General features: G+C 43.5%; 1 protein-coding gene across 1 annotated transcript; it reads left to right on the top strand.

Annotated features, from left to right (window-relative positions):
* The first annotated feature begins 2,896 nt into the window (after nt 1-2,896).
* On the top strand, nt 2,897-3,421 carry LOC110547826 (large ribosomal subunit protein eL29-like). The gene has a single exon (XM_060363330.1). The coding sequence runs from the start codon at nt 2,897-2,899 to the stop codon at nt 3,419-3,421; it is 525 nt and encodes a 174-aa protein (XP_060219313.1).
* Nucleotides 3,422-16,733: the final 13,312 nt, after the last annotated feature.

Consider the following 16,733-nt stretch of genomic DNA (forward strand, 5'->3'; position numbering starts at 1 on the left):
CTCTTTGCTTTTAGTGGTAGATTCTGAGTGTGAACATATAAGTTCCCAGCATGAATTACAAAGCCTTACCTCCTTAACCTCCGTCTCCTTTGACTTTTAAATCTTATTTATCTTAATTATATTTCTACATAAGACAACACACTGTACTCCAGCGGGTGGACAGAGTACCTGTGGTAAAGGCTGAGGTCAATTCATTAAGCTCATTTTCCCTTTCTCAGGCCCAGAACCAGGCTCCTGCTGTAACTAGATTAGTGATGAGAACAGGCGCTAGCTAAGGGCTCCTCCGTCCGTCTGGCAGGTATGCAGATGGTCACGCCTCAGAGGCTGAAGGCCTTGGGCTGTTCTGCTTATCTCACCGTTAGAATGGTTACCTGTGTGAGAACAGGGTTTCAGTCACGTGGGCCGGTGGTCCGCCGGCTCCATTAGGGCAGGGCGGCCCAGCTGAAGTGGTGTCAGCACTGGCGCTGCCGAGCCGGCCTGCACCCAGCCTACTGGACAGCAAGGGAACTACCCAGTGATGTGCTCATCTCAACCCTTGGTGAGGCCTGCTTTCTTGGTATGTAGCTCCAGGGTCAGCAGAAACAGAAGCTCTAACAATGTCTTCCTAGACTCTGGGATATGTTACAGTTTACTGAGGTAACTATTGCTTTAGGAAACTTGACCCTGTAGGCTTATCATTTCTCCATTGGTTCAACTTTGTAAGAGTTTGGCATTGTGTGGAATGTAGTATTCTCCCTGAAGAGGAAAAGAGATCTTATTCGCAGCCTTTTGTCCTGGCAACAGAAACAAAAGCCCTGTGAGACACAGCTTCCATTTACATACCATTGTTCATGTGCCTTTATACCAGATTTTTCTCACTCTTTTAGTCCATAGGGTCCTCAGTTTATTTTCTGCTTGCAAAGATTCAGTGTCTCTTTCCCCTCCCTGCCCCTTCTCTTCTTCAAGCTCTACCTGAGTTCCACTTTCATCTGGTATAAAAGTCGGAACCTGATCCAGCTCATCTCTGACTGCCTCTCTCACTGGGCTTCGTTTGGACTTGTGAAAAGAATGTTGCTTTAGTAAGTCCTACTCACTGCCAGAGAAATAAATCCCAAATATGAAGAGATCCAGTGCAGTTGGTTGGCTGCCACCAACCAGCTTCATCCTCTTTTCCTGGCCCCTTCCCCACCTGCCCATCTTCGTTTTATAGGAATAAATATGAAGCAAGTTTAACTGTCCAAAGCAGGAGGCATATCTGAAACCAGGAGGACAGGCTGGCTCTCTACCCGCTGGGTGACAGAATTAAACAGACCAGAGAGCGATGCGTCACCCCAAGTGTTTGCTCAACGATAGGGAAGCCGGACCTCGCCCCTCCACACTGCCAAATGTCACATGGAGCGTCGTAAAATCAAATTCTCACGTCTCCTTGTCCTCCCATTAGCTTGCATTAAACTCTGGCAGCCGGGACAGCCCGCCTTGGTGGTTTTCTGATTTGTGGTTTGCACTTGGCTCTCCCCGTAGGCTTTAAAAATGATTTTATTTTGTGAACAGCCAGTGATAGTCAGACTGCAGAGCAGACTTGCCAGGGCCAACATTTTCAGTCATAACCCTGCACATTACTGAGCGGTTCCTGGAGGGCTGCAGAGAATGAGAACAAAGGGGATCTTCCAGGTAGGGGTTGCTTTTCTTTCGTGCTGGTCACCCTCCGTCTGGAGGAGAGCCTGCGCATTTTAGGCTTTGAGAGGCTCTTCCTGGGAACGTACTGCTCTTTGCCTTTAAGGTGAAAATGGAGAACTGGAGTGGATTTAGGTTTTCTTTTCCCTGGCTTGTTGAGTGTGTAAATGGGCCTTGCCTTTTTCTTGCTTCTGGGTGGTTTTTCTGATCATCCTTGTCTAATCTTCTGGGGTACACACGGGGGAGACTGGTGGGTCCAGTGAACTATGCCAGGTGGGGACCTCCCTGATGATCATGGTGGTTTTCCCCAGAAAATACTTGTGCTTCTTATAGATGAAAAAGGTGACCTTTAGAATCACAGCAACAGAACTAAAACTACGATACAAAAGAGAGTTTGAAGAAGTGTAATAGGCACATATAACACAATAGCTTGATTACACTGTGAACATTTACCCAGAACAGGTATCAACTTACACACAAACATGAATCAATACAGTCAAGTCCCACGTGGTGGTGTGGGCATGTTCTGAGAATCAGGCTGTCAGCTGGGTTTGCCACTGTGTGTGCATCCCGGAGTCTACCTGTGCAAAGCCACATGGCACAAGCTAATCGCTTGACGCAGCTGTCAAACACGGCACACACAGCATGCACTGGCGTGTCTCCGCATACTGTTTCAGAGTAGGCCTGAAAAATGCTTCAGCAGAAAGGGTCACTCCAAGACAGCAACAAAAATAAGACAGGAGTGACAAGAAGCAGCAATGGGCATTTGCCATCGTTAACAAATACTCTGTCCAAGTTCTCCTTTCGCGTGACAGGGAGCACAGAAGGCATGTTTGTACCAGCCTTACAGCGCAATGTACTAGGCTACAACCGTTTCATTAAAATACTTTTCCAGAAGGTTTTGTTGGACTAAGTGACTGAATAACAAAAACCTGGCATCCATTGCCAATTCTCTGGACAGTTGGTAGAGGTTTGGTGTCTCATTTTGGTGCCTAAGAGAACCTACATGTTCTATATTTTTACTGGGAATTGTCATTGTATCATCTAAAATCTGAACTTAATTTTAATTCTTTTTTCTTTTTCTTTTGAGACAAGGTCTCCCTGTGTAGCTTTGGCTGTCTTGGCACTCATTATGTGGGCAAGGCTGTCCTCAAACTTACGGAGATCCACCTGCCTCTCCCTCCCAAGTGCTGGGATTAAAGCTGTGCACCGCTTCACCTGGCCTTAATTATCAAAGAAATACATGAGAGCACTTATTGAAAAATTTGCCCAGATGCTGCGGGAGCCGCGGGATACCGTGCAGACATGGCCAAGTCCAAGAACCACACCACACACAACCAGTCCCACAAATGGCACAGAAATGGCCTGGAGAAACCCGGGCCACAAAAATACAAATCTCTTACGGAAGGGGGTGGACCCCAAGTTCCTGAGGAACATGCGCTTTGCCAAGAAGTACAACAAGAAAGGCCTGAAGAAGATGCAGGCAAACAGTGCAGAGGCAGTGAGTGCGCGAGCAGGGGCCATCAAGGCCCCTGTGAAGCCTGCGGAGGTTAAGCCCAAGACGCTGAAGGGCCCCAGGCGCAAATTCAGCCATCTGGCTTTCATCGCTGTCCTCCAGTCTGGGAAGAAAATTCGAAGCTACGTAGCCAAGGGTCGCAGGCTCTACCAACCAAAGCCCAAGGTTCAAAGCCAGGCAGAGGCCGCAGCCCCAGCTGAGGCCCAGGCTTCGCTCCGGCTCAGGCTCTCAAAGGTGCGCAGGCTGCTGTGAAGGCCCCACCGGAAAGGCTTCTGCCAACGTGAAGACAGACAGACCGGTGGACACATCCACCCACACGCTACTTACAGGCGAGCAGTGTCCTGTGCTGTTTTACAAAGAAACCCGAGGCAAGATCTGCTGAACATTCTTTTAAAATCACACGGAAGTGTGCGGCTGTGCTCGCACATCACGCCTGACCGGTGGATGTTGAGGACAGGTTCAGCAGTCAGTTCGCTTCTTCCTCAGGGATTCAGTTCGGCTTGTCGGCATGGGGGCGCGGGCTTTCACCAACGGAGACATCTTGCCAACACTTGAACATCTTTTAAGGATGTGCACTAGTTTTGCAACATTTATATCCCAAACCATTAGATAAATTTTAGTTCATAGACACTTTCTTTTGACTTCCCATCCTTCAAATTTGATTACCTTATCCTCTCAAACACGTTATACCTAATTCTGGTTTAATCACTATATATATATATAAATATATTACAATTGATATCTAATATTATATAACATATCACACATCATATTATATATTAAACATTATTATATATTATATGACATAACTATTAATGTATGATTTATATTGATAGATTGTAATGTATAATATATTATAGATAGATTAAATCAGAATTGTATATATAAATATGTTATCTATCAATAGAATTTGTAGCCAATTTGTGTAGTATGTAATGACTTAATTCTTTTTCAGGGTTAACACTTAACTCATTTTCTTGCCTGACTTTGTTATGTCCCTATTTCTGGTTCCTCTGAAACTGCCTGAGGCCCATCCTTTTTCATTCATTCTCTTCCTGTCCGTCAGTCCCTTTTTTCCTTCTTGGAGGTATCTCTTAGTCCTTATCTCTCCTCTGTATCTATTCCATGCCTGCTCTTTTCTTTCTGCAGCCTATCTGATTTTTCTTCACTGTGATCAGTCTCTCTCCTGTTTGCTCTTCTGCTTCCTGGATCTTGTATCTTTCTATTGCATTTTCTGTTGCATTTATATTTTGAGGCAGAATCTATCTGTGTAGCTTAAGCTGTACTTGAACTTGTGATCTCCTGTGCTGGGGTTTCCAGTGGGCCCCACGCCCGACCTTGTCACTCTTGATTTGGTGTGATAGTTTGTATGGAAAGGATCCAGGAGTGGTGAAATCTTTAACTGTTTGAATGGAAACCATCCTTGTGATTCCTTGTAAGCCTCATTTAGGTTTCTGCTCTTGACTTCTGTCAAATGGCACAGGAAAAAAATTGTCAAGAATGATCTTACAGTTTTAGCTAGTGCCTTTTCACAAGCACTGATACAACGATACGGTTTTCTCACTTAAGCTATCAGTGTGGTGATTTACACCGACATAAGGACTCTGCCTTCTCTAGCTTTTCTGTGAACAGACTTCTGCTTTATGCTAAAATGTTCTTACTGAACTACTGGATTACATTTCCCATACTTTCCTGGAAGAAATTTGTGCCTCTGTCTGACTTTGGGGTTTGTTGGTGTGTGTATATTTCTTTCTATTTTTATTTGGTTATGATTCCAAGTGATATTTGTAGAACAAGCTGAAACTGTCACCCTTTTCTGTGGCCGGAACCAGTGTAAACACTACAGGAGTTCTCGTGCTTTGCAGCTGTAACTCAGCACAGCCATAGGATTGCTTAGGCATCACGTCCTCTTCAGGGTTTTGATTTCCTTCCACCATTTTTTAACGATTATTTGGTCTTCTCAGAGACTCAGCTCCTTTTTTTAGTCAATTTTGCTACTCAACTTTTACTACTAAATCATATAGTTCAACTAATTTTCAAATTTGTTTGGTATAAACTTGTATCTGACCTCAAGTCCGGGACTCTTCTGCCCCACCCTCCTAAGTGCTGAAATGACAAGCATTAGCTGCAGTATTCATTAATTTCTGTTTTAAATGCTATTTTTACCTGCTCTAGTTTTATTTCCTGGTTTATTCAGTGCTACTTAATGAAATTTTAGATTATTAACTTGATTTCTTCCATAAAATATCTGAATCTATGTATAATGATGCATTTCAGGAGGTTTAAGAGATTTTAAATAAATAAGTAATTGATTGATTGATTATGTGTATTTTGGTGTGTCTGTGTGTAGGTTTACACACATGAGTATAGTGCTTGTGCAAACTAGAGCCTTGCGCTACATGCCACCCAACATGTAATCACACATGGTCCTCCACATGTCACCCAACATGCCCTCCAGAATCACACATGGTCCTCCACATGTCACCCAACATGTAATCACACAGAGGTCCTCTACATGCCACCCAACATGTAATCACACATGGTCCTCCACATGCCACCCAACATGTAATCACACAAGGTCCTCTACATGCCACCCAACATGTAATCACACAAGGTCCTCCACATGCCACCCAACATGTAATCACACAGAGGTCCTCCACATGTCACCCAACATGTAATCACACAGAGGTCCTCCACATGTCACCCAACATGTAATCACACAGAGGTCCTCCACATGTCACCCAACATGTAATCACACAGAGGTCCTCCACATGTCACCCAACATGTAATCACACAGAGGTCCTCCACATGCCACCCAACATGTAATCACACAGAGGTCCTCCACAAGGGCCCACACAGCCTTTCTTACTCATTTGGATGCTATTATTGACACTAGTATGCATTTAGTATGCATTTGTTATGAATCTCTTATTATTTTGTTCACTATTCATCATTACATATGTCTTCTACACCAAGTAAATATGTAGTTCTTTTCATTTTCTCAGGTAAAAAGAGATTATGCTTTGTATGCATACGGGAAAACAAACATTGACAAGTAATTTGTATGCTAAATTATTAGCACTGTCTCTGTGTGACAATAATGACTTTGAAGCATTTTAATTTTCGTGTGAACATACACTGTATTAAAGCTGCTGATCTCTATTCTCCAGTGCCCAGTTTCTCAATAAAATTTTAATGGGGAGAATAAGAAGACATTTTTTTTCTCATTTTCACTATGAGTTCTTTTCTTAGTGGTTGTTCTGTGGATTGTTATATATGATAAATTTTAATATAGTATGTGGTCACACTGAATTTTTCAAACAAAATATATTTTATATAGTTAAAAATATTTCTATATTTCCTTCAGCTGTGACATTGGTTAAGATCTTTTTTTTTTTTTGGTCTGGATTACACTTGTCAAAGTCTGTTTGCTTGATTAGTTTTATAAGAAGCATTCATGAAAAGAGCTTGTTTTAAACCATCTCACATAGGTTTTCCATATTTTACTCTAATAGCGCTTCTTATTTAGGCTTATTTGGTTATTCTCTACAGCCTCGAGTTGATACTTAGCTCATGTACTTATTTTAGACTCCCTTTAAATACAGATTTTGTTATATATTTGTCACTATTGAAGTCTTTAATCATAGTTTATATCTACATCAGTAGAAATATTTCTCTTATTTTGTCTTTCTAACTATCTGTAGTACGTGTACCTGTGTTACTGCCATGCATGAATGTTTCTTAAATCATTATGTAGCTGCCACCCAACTCTTATTTCTGCAGTCTGAGCTCTGTTCTCGTCACACTGTGATTGATGATGAGCTTGTACTCATGGCTTGTATCCCACTTGCTTTATGCTTCTCTCCTTTGCATTTCCCTCTGCCATCTCTTCCATCCAAATGTGAGGAAGAAAATACTGTTGATGGACTGTCTACCAGTTCCAGCCAATGCTCACATATCCTGTGAGCAGCTCTTCATTGCACTGACTCTTAGCCTGTGTTCTTCATGCTTGATGTTCTGAAATTTTTGCAAGGAGGAACTCAGGTATTACCGTCTCCATTGATACTAAAACTTTTAACCTATGAATCCAATTCTTTGAGAAAAAAAATTAAAAAAAAATAACTAAATCATTCCCATTTCACTCTTTTGAGAACACATTCTATCCATTGCTAGAATTCCTACATATGTCTTTCCCGTATCTGGTTTTCTACTCACATTTATTTGTACTGTAGAGCTTATCTCTAGGATAATAACTCATCTCCACTCACTAGAAAAATTACTTGGTATTTATAGATACCCATTCTCCTATTCTGTCTGTAGACTAACATAAGTAGACATTTGTATTTTAAATTTCTAATTATTTATAAACCATTTTATATTCTTTTTCATGCCATACCTGTTCTCAGTCATAGATGCAGCACTCGCAAATTTCTCTTATATGTGTGAATATTTTTCTGTTCTCTTATTTGTGAAAATATTTTTCAGTCCATCAACAGTATTTTCTTCCTCAATAAGAGTAAATTCAACTTGCTGTGTGATGTTGCTTTCATCTTTGCTGTGATAAATATTATATTTCTTTGTCTATCACAGAAATCTTGGCATAACTAGAGAAACCCACAGAACAGAGCTTGTAATTGTGTAAGATTATTGGCAATGGTTATCTTTCAGTGAATGTTCATTGACTAATTCTTCTGGTTCCTGCCGTTTGAGGAGTCTACCAACCATCTTTTCTCCAAGGCCTCAAAACCAGTTCTCCAATCTCTTGCCCCAACTTTATTATTATTTGTTTTCTGAGACAGGGTTTCTCTGTGTAGCCATGGCTCTCCTGGAACTAGCTCTGTACTCAGAGATCCATCTGCCCCTGCCTCATAAGTGCTGGAATTAAAGGTGTGCTCCATCACTGCCAAGTTCCAATCTCACTTATTTCTAGCCATTACTGTTTGATCCCTTACTGTTCTTGCCAGTCCAGTGGAACAGAGACATGTGGCATCAGACACACTGTCTTTCCACAACTGTAGGGGTCTAAGGGGGTCGCTTATTACTGGTGTAGTGAGAACTGTGTAATTTTGGTTTCTTTGAAAAACTCAGGAATGTTATGGGAATATGTTTTTGTGTTAATCCCCGGTGTGAGAATAAGAGGCTGCTTCACAGCAGGGTAATATGATTTGGCTCATGCTCTAGCAGGGATGTGGCTCTGCTAGCTGCCGATAGTTTCTGTAAGTGTGTGTGGCATTTGGAGTTCTTTCAGAAGGTGTGTGAGCGGCCCTGACAGGTTGGGCTGATGCTGCTGGCTGGTTGGTTGTTGGAGGCTGTTGGTTGCTTGTGTCAAGTAGTTGTGCACAAAGAGACTAGAAGAAGAAATTAGATGGCCTGACACAGAGGTCAAACTTGCCCCAAGATCTAGATGTCCCTATGCATCAGGAAGTCGTTTAACAATAACTTCACCCCCTTTGCCCTCTGTCCTTTCTCTTCTACCTAGTGTTTAGGGGGCTGGAAGAAGGGTGGAGAAGGGTGGAAGAGAACAAGGAACCCACAATGCATAGCAAACACTGGCTACAAATGATGCCCAGACATGCAGCTAGGCAGAAAGGAAAATCTGCTTTCAAATGCTGTAGAGGAAATGGCAAGGGAAGAAGAAATGGATATTCTTTTACAAGATGCCAGCAAAAAAAAATTTATTGTGGATACTTCTGCTGGGTTATCCCCTGCTTTGCTCCTGGAGGGGTTTTCTGTTTCTTTTTTTTCCTCTTCCTGTATTCTGTCTCAAAAAAAAAAAAAAAAAAAAAAAAGGTTGGAAGAATGGTTGAGCAGTAGGAAAAAATTGCAGGTGGGAACGGAGGAACTTGAGAAACAAACAAGCAAAAAGCTGAAATGGGAAAACGAAGGTTCACTCTGCGCTCTCTCTTCTTCACTCTGCTCTCTCTGCTCTCTCTTCTGAGAGGGTTGCAGGGTTGGCTGTCCAATTGGAAAAACTGCTAGTGAAGGTGAAAACACTTGGGAACTCAGAACCTCCAGAAAAGGGAGAAATAAAAGGTTGAGACCCTATGACTGAACAAGAGAGCAGGAGTTCTCCCCAGGAGAAGAGAGGGGAAAAAACTGTCTGGAAGGTAGATTGTGGTCCTTCCTGGCACCACCCACTTTTGGTTTCCAGTCCCCTGCTGTTGCCTGGGCAGGGCGAGGAGCTAGGTGGGAAGCTTGGGGGGGGTAAGGAGAAGAAGGATAGGAGGAGAAGGATAAAAGGAGGAGGAGGAGGAGGATGAGGAGGATGAGGAGGAGGATGAGGAGAAGGAGGAGGAGGAGGAGGAGGCTGCACAGAAGAAAAGAGTCTGTTTTGAGAGAAAGGGTTAATCTGTAATGAATTATGCTATCACCAGCACCAGAGACAAAGGAGTTGCCCATGGGTTACAAGATCATTGCCATCAGCTCTTTCTGTAGTCATATAGCATATGTCTGCAAATGAGGTGAAACAAGATTATGACAGGATAAGATGGCTTCCTATTGAAAAGATAGATCTAAGGTATTTTAAAGATGTTATGATTTTTTATGGGATGCATTCACCTTATGTGAAAGAAATTCTAAATAATTAGGTTGCTCAAAATAGAATAATTTTCCAAGACTAAAAGGGATTTGTGACTGCTCTATTAGAAGCTGGTCTACAGTTGCAATGGTTAATGTGGTGGAGAAGAAAGCCAAGAATGTTGAACTGTGAGATAGAGCAAAGGGACTGAACATTGTCAAAGATCAGCTAATAGGGAAAGGGCAGTATTCTGGCATTAAAAAAAACCAGATTCAATTTGGTGATGCTACCATAGAACAACTTTGGCTAGTGGCTTTAAGAGCTTGGGAGAATGCTGAGGAGCCTGGGAAAATGTCCACCTTATCTACTAAGATTATACAAGGCTCAGGAGGAGCCTTCACTGATTTTTTTCCCCCAGAGATTCTTCTCAGCAGTGAACAAAGCTTTATCAAACTATGACTTGAGGCAGGTAAAGACCCTTGCAGTTGAGATTCCAAATACCAAATGTAAAAGTGTTATCAAACCATTAAAGTCTTGGGCAGCACCAATGGATGCGTGCATAAGGAACATGGCCAATACTTGGGTCTCATGAATGCCATGCTAATATCATAGGACACACTACTGCCAAGTGTCTCCCATATCAAAATGTCTGGTGCTTTAGTTGCAGGCAATTTGGTTGACTGTGACCAAGCCACTAAAGCTCTCAGATTTCAAAATGCCGACCATATGTAGAACCTTAACCTCAAAAACAACAACAACAAAGCCCAAACTCCTGAAAATGTGATAATTATGTATTCAGATGCCTGCAAAGGGGGCAAGAGATGTGGGGTGGTACTGTGAGTAGACACCAGATACTAACAGATAATACTGTGCATTCCCAAGGTGGGTGCATCCCCACCTTGGGAAAGCGCTGTGGGGCTAACCTGGCCTTGCAGCTTTAGTACTCACTCATCTGAAACAGCCTCTCCTGTAGGCTCACAGGAGGGCTCTGTCTCATTGCTGCCTCTTTAAACTTTGCCTGTTGAAATGCTGCTGATCTGTCAGGGCAAGCTCAAGCTCCGTTCCCCCTAGTTACCTTTTGCCTCCAGAAAGAAGAGTCCCCTCTTCCTTTTTTTTTTTTTTTTTTTAATGTCTTTTACTTTTCTTAAAATACTTCTCTTCTTTCACCTAGCATTCCATGACACATCTCTGGTGTACAAAGATCACTATATGCCTTACACCTAGGGATAACAGCTTTGTGTCACCATGCAAAGATAATAAAGCATTTTGAATAATGCAGGCTCTCTTCCTCTCTGTCTCTCTCTCCTCCCCCCTCTCTCCCTTTCTCTTTCCTTTTCCTTCCTCTCTCTCTCTAAAATTTGAACTACTTTCCCAGACATTGGGAGGTTTTATGGTAAACACTGACATGAGTGTGTATTACACCCACCTCAAGGAACTTAGAGACTCCTCAAATTGAGCAAGAGCTAAGTCTCCCACTTCAAAGAGAACACATTTATATCATCATCATCGTTATTACTACGTAGTTGGGTCAAACTCTAGGGTCTTTTACATTTTAGGCAAGAGATCTACTACAGAGACACATGCCCAGTCCACATGCTACTTAAAATAGGGCAGTAACTAGTGTGTTGGGTTTTCTCACAACCTACTGGAATGAGGTTCAATATAGAAAGAAAAATTTCCCCTTAGTGCTCATGTTTAATTAAAACTTTTTTTTTTCCTGTGGAAGATACCTGAATTAATAATAATAATAATAAAAGCAGTCTCGGATTTGCATTATATCCTAGATGGTTGTAGCTTATGCACAGGGAAAAGTAACCTGGTTGCTGCTATCATGGCATGCACGCCGCCTCAGCTCCTGCAGGGCGAGTGGCCTCCACAGCCGTGCTGTTCTTAGGGCCTTGGAGACTAGTGACATCCTTCCCCAGCCTCCCCTTAGCCCCATGTGTAAACCCCTGATTGGTTTTCACTCCAGATGGGCCATCTTGAACTGCGTCAGCTGTCGGCATCCACAGTTTTTCTCCTCTGCCGTGCCATATTCTATTAATAGGAGGAGATGGGTGGAGTAAGGCCACTTGTGCCACGTTCTATTCAGATGCTCTTTGTGCTCTGGGAAGGGGAGGGAGCCAAGAGGGAAAGGAAGAGGTGCCGCCTGTGGTCTTTGACTCCACCAAGCTGTGGATCTATAAATTTCTCTAGGCTGTGGGCCCAAGTGAGACTGGTGTTTTGCAGGCCCACAGAGGATGAGCGTCTCTCAGTGAAAACACGGATGTCAAGTGTATTCAGACACGAAAGATGACTACCCTCTCAGTTTCAGAATTAGGAAAAGGAGACTCCAAAGCTGGGCAGAGGGGTGGGAGATGGGGGGCGGTAGTGGAAAAGTCAATATAGCTGTCAGCGAGGAAGGCAGGTCGGTGAGGTTCCGTTTACCCTCTGCCAACCTCAACTCACCATGCGCAGGCTGCACATGTTTGTAATTAGCGAGTAAGGGTTTAGCCTCCATTGCCCAGCTTCCCATCCCCCACTCTCACAGTTTTGCTCTGAGAGCCTGTCCGGGAGCGCCAGTCGCCAGGCTCTCCGTCCAGGTGGGAGCCGCTCCCTCCTCACCTAGCCGGCAGCTGTGCAGCTCACCCACGGGGCTCTCATTAGCTCCGGCACTTTATTTTCACACCTGCAGCCCTTCCAGATCCCAAGATCTCAGTCTGCAGCACAGCTTACAGAGAGCCTAGCTGGGGAGGGGCCTAGAAAAATGAAACTGTGGCCGTGAGACCAACTTAGCCCAATGTCCCCCCCCCCCCCCCCTTAACTGATATGCCCACGTTCTAACGCCTTCCTTTCCCCTTCGTTTGCAAGAGCAAGGCCTCCTTGACCAGAAAAATAAATGTGCACTTGGCAGGAACTGAGCAGAGGTCTGCTTAAATGATTTTTAATTTATGTTAAAATGCTAAGAGCAGTTTTCCAGGTCCCCACTGAATACCCCACAAAACGAAGTTTTTCAAAGACTACCTTTATAAAAGGAGCTGAAGGACTTTAAAAAACACTCTCTTTAATTTTAGCTACTCCAACTGTACCTTTCATTCCTGTGTGACTGGCATCAAGCGTGTGGTTAGGACTGTCTGGGTGGACTTAGAACTTGAGTGTGAAAGACCTGTCTCCTGAGCTTCCTCTTGACTTCCTCCTTTTTGCCCCAGGACGCACAGTGACCCAGCCGTGAAGAATGTTGATGACTGAGCGTGCGTGGGTGCGTGCGTGTCCAGGCCAGTGGTCAACAGCAGGAGTGCTGCTTTGCCAGTCTCCTCCTGAGTTTTTGAGGCACAGTCTCTCAGCCTGGAGCCTATTGATTCGGCAAGGCTGGCCAAAGAGCTCCAGGGACCTTTCTGTCCTTATTCTGGTGTGGAGCATGGCCTCACCTGGCTCACTTTTTTTAAAAACCTCGACGTTAAGGATTGGAACCCAGGAACTCAGGTAATTTGCTGTCTAAGGTCTGTCTTCCTGGGCCTTTCTTCGTTATTCTTTATAGGAAATACGTAGTCTTTCTTGGTGTTGTCACAATTGTAACGTACATATATATAATGTCTTTTCATTGCCTGGGAGAAAATAAAACAATAAATAAAACAATCTGGCACACAGTTCCAGCAGCTCCGGAGAGGTGGGCCCTTTGCTTTCGGGGGCTGCTGGCAGGCACCAACCACAGCAGGGCGTGATCTTGAACTTTCGTCTGTTTCATGTCTCTCTGGGTTGAACCGTTTTCGCTTAAGGTACGCCATGCATCTGTGTTATTTCCTGTCTCTTATCAGCCTTTCTGGAACTATCCTTGAAATTTCAAGTGAACACACGCATGTTACCAAAGCACAGATAAAAAAAAAAAGCACTGTCAGCATGTATGTGTTTCCCCTTCTTGCCACAACTCTTCCCAGAGAGGCGTCGTTCTGACCGTAACCACCAGAGACTTCCTCCTACACACAGTCACAAGCACGTTCACTTTCCTGCCTCCCTTGTTTTGTTTAATGTCAGATCTATGGGGTTCGTTTCAATTACGGCTCATTTTAACAGATGTCTGGCACTCCACAATAATGCACTCTATCCATTCTGCTGTTTATTTAGGTCGTTTCTATCTTAAGACCTTATGAAGATGGCATGATCACTTTTTAAGGTTTCTTTTCATACATATATGTAAATCTCCTTGAAGCATCCAGCTAAAGCTGCAATCTGGAGAAAGCAGGACATCCCTGTGTTCACCGTTGGTTGGCATTTGAGGAACCATTCCCAGGAGTGGACCACCCTTCCTCTTGATAGTCTCACAAGTTCCTGATAGAAAAAAAAAAGCACTGGGTGGTAGTGGCACATGCCTTTAATCCCAGCTCTCAGGGAGGCAGACAGACAGACATACAGAGTGAGTTCCAAGACAGCCAAGGTTACACAGAGAAACCCTGTCTTTAAACAAACTAACAACAAAAAGAAAAGAAAAAAGAAATAAAAGCTTTTTGACTTAGATGCATTTTGATGGACATATGTGGCTTTAATTTTCATTTTTCTTGGTGACTAAAAATAATGAGTATGTTCTAATTTTTTTTTCTTTAATCTGTTGGGTAGCCTCTCCTGTTTGTGAATTCCCATTTCTCTGTTGGGTTATCTTTTTCTTATTACTTGTAACAATTATTTGAAAGCAATTTTGCTAATATTTGCTCTTTTTTGCTTCCATTTTCTCAAGGGAGGTTTACACATAATTCTTGATTTTTTTAAAAAAATATCTTAGTCAGCCAAGAGATGCTATTAGTTTCAAAGTGTTCTCTGCTTTCATTCCCTGGAGAGGCTTACCTAAGAGCAGTGGTGGCTGCAGTCTCTCCTGTAAATCGGTGAGTGGACCACGGGAGCCTGCTACCCTCCTTTCAGGCTGCTGGGATCACACCCTCATTTCACTACTTACCGTTCTTTATTTATGTGCGGCTGTGCGGGCACACACTCAGCGCAGCTTGCATGTAGAGGTCAGGGTTAATTCTCCTCTCCCCCCCTGGAGATGGGACTCAGGTCATCAAGCTTGGCGGTGAACACCTCTACCTGATGATGAGCCATTGCTGCAGCCCTTTACCACGTTCGTTAAGCTGATCTCGGACAAGTGGCGTCACCTGTCTGTCTCTCACCTCTCTTGTTTTTAAAACTGTGACAAGAAAAGTCTTTTCCTTTTATGATGACTTGTGTGCAGAATTCTTAGCATCACTTTGGACACATAGTAGGAGTTTAATTGTTAGCTGTTACGGTTATTTATGCCTTGACTTTTCGCCCCCCCCCCCGCACCCCTGAGCAGCCTTTTATATAAGCAGGAGCTGCCTCCTCTGTGGTGTTGGATCAACAATAAACCCTGCTTAGGCTGAGGGAGTGAGCTGGTTCTTTAAAAGTATGCCAAAATCACTTTCTTCTTTACACTCAGCCTTTTCTCAGGGATATTTTTCTCCTTGATTTTTGCTATTTTTCAAAATGTCAGGGAAGAGGCTCAAGAAGCTTTTCATGGAAATAGGACCCAGAGGAAGCACAGATCTTAGTCATGGTAGTTTCTTGGGGTTTTGGCAATGTCCTAAGTGGGTGTGGGTCCATATGGCAAATCTTCCAGTGGTTAGAGGAAAGTCTGGACTTCAGACTTTACAAAAGGAAGCTCAGCCTTCTCAGGGCTGCGGTGGAGTTCCTGATCCCAGTGTTGTAGGGGACTTGGGAGAATCTTAGCAGCTCTACATCGATTGCACAGTTACTATCTGTGGGTGTTTTGGTCTCTTCTGTTTGTGCTTCGTGTCATTAAAATATCACCACTCAAGTGTCATGTCTATTTTCATTGCCTTATAGCTGAGGTTTAAGGTATACAGGTTCATGTTACATCAGAAACTCTTCACAGCACACCTTGCTCTGCGGACTTGGCTCACTCAGGAGAGTGCTTGCCCAGCTGCACAAGCCTCTGTGATCCCGGGTGCTGTATAAACTGGACACTGTAATGCCCATATATGGAACATGGAGGCAAAATCCAGACTTCAGGATCAAACTCTGCAACATATAAAGTTAGAATTCAGCCTGGGGCACTTGAGACTTTCTCTCAAAAAGAAAAAGAAGAAAGAAAAAGCAAGCAAGCAAGCAAACAAACAAACCAAAAAACCAAACCAAAAATCTCCAAAGAGCAAACTTCTCCAGGGAAAAAAAACAAACAAACAACCTAACAGACTTTACAGTTAAGCAGGCTTTACCGACTCCCTTCTTTGTTGTCCTGAGAATAATGACTCCAGCAACCTTGTGATCCAGTCAGATAAATCTTTGCCATCTCATATTAAACAAATCACAACTATGCTCTTACTTAATGTGTTGTTTGAACTTCTCATCTTTCATGACAGAGGTGAGGTATCTGTCATCTTATTTGTCATGCCATTTTACTGTCTAAAGGAGGCTGTTTCTGTGGGCTCCTTCCGCCTGTTGTCAATGTCTCTATTATAAATTTACCAGTGTCACAGATAGAAACTTCAATTCAAAGCCTAGTGTTTAAGCAATGCAATTTTAGTTTTTGTTCAGTAGTTAAAATATTTTACATGTATTTCTGGTGTGTGTGTGTGTGTGTGTGTGTGTGTGTGTGTACTCTGCCATGTGTCACAGCATACATGTGGAAATAAGAGGACTTGTGGAAGCCAGTTCTCTAGTTCTACCACGAGAATTCCAGGGATCTGGGATTGGATTTAGGTTATCACACATGGGTGGCAATCTCCTTGACTCCCTGAGCCATCTTGCTGGCCTTTGCCTGCAATTCTGCTTATTGTCGGATTGCAGGCTGCCATCGACGCCTCAGAGTAGAGGAGCGGATGGCCAGTTCTTTGTCTTACCCCTGCCGTGTGACTGTCAACAGGGCTGTGCTGTGCTCTTGACTCAGCTGCGGGTCAGGAGCAGTCATGTGCTGTCCAGGGCGAATATTCCATTAGACAGAGGCAAACAGTTAGACTGGCTCACCCTCGAGCTTTCGCAGGCACCCCAGTAACCCAGCCGTTTCAGAGACAGCGTGACAGGCACACGCAGCGGGGCCCA

Source organism: Meriones unguiculatus, chromosome 10 (genome assembly GCF_030254825.1).
Source record: "Meriones unguiculatus strain TT.TT164.6M chromosome 10, Bangor_MerUng_6.1, whole genome shotgun sequence".
In the NCBI taxonomy this organism is placed as follows: Eukaryota; Metazoa; Chordata; class Mammalia; order Rodentia; family Muridae; genus Meriones; species Meriones unguiculatus.

Coding starts and splice junctions, on each gene's coding strand:
- LOC110547826 (XM_060363330.1), top strand. CDS start 2,897: ATGAGAGCACTTATTGAAAAATTTGCCCAGATGCTGCGGGAGCCGCGG.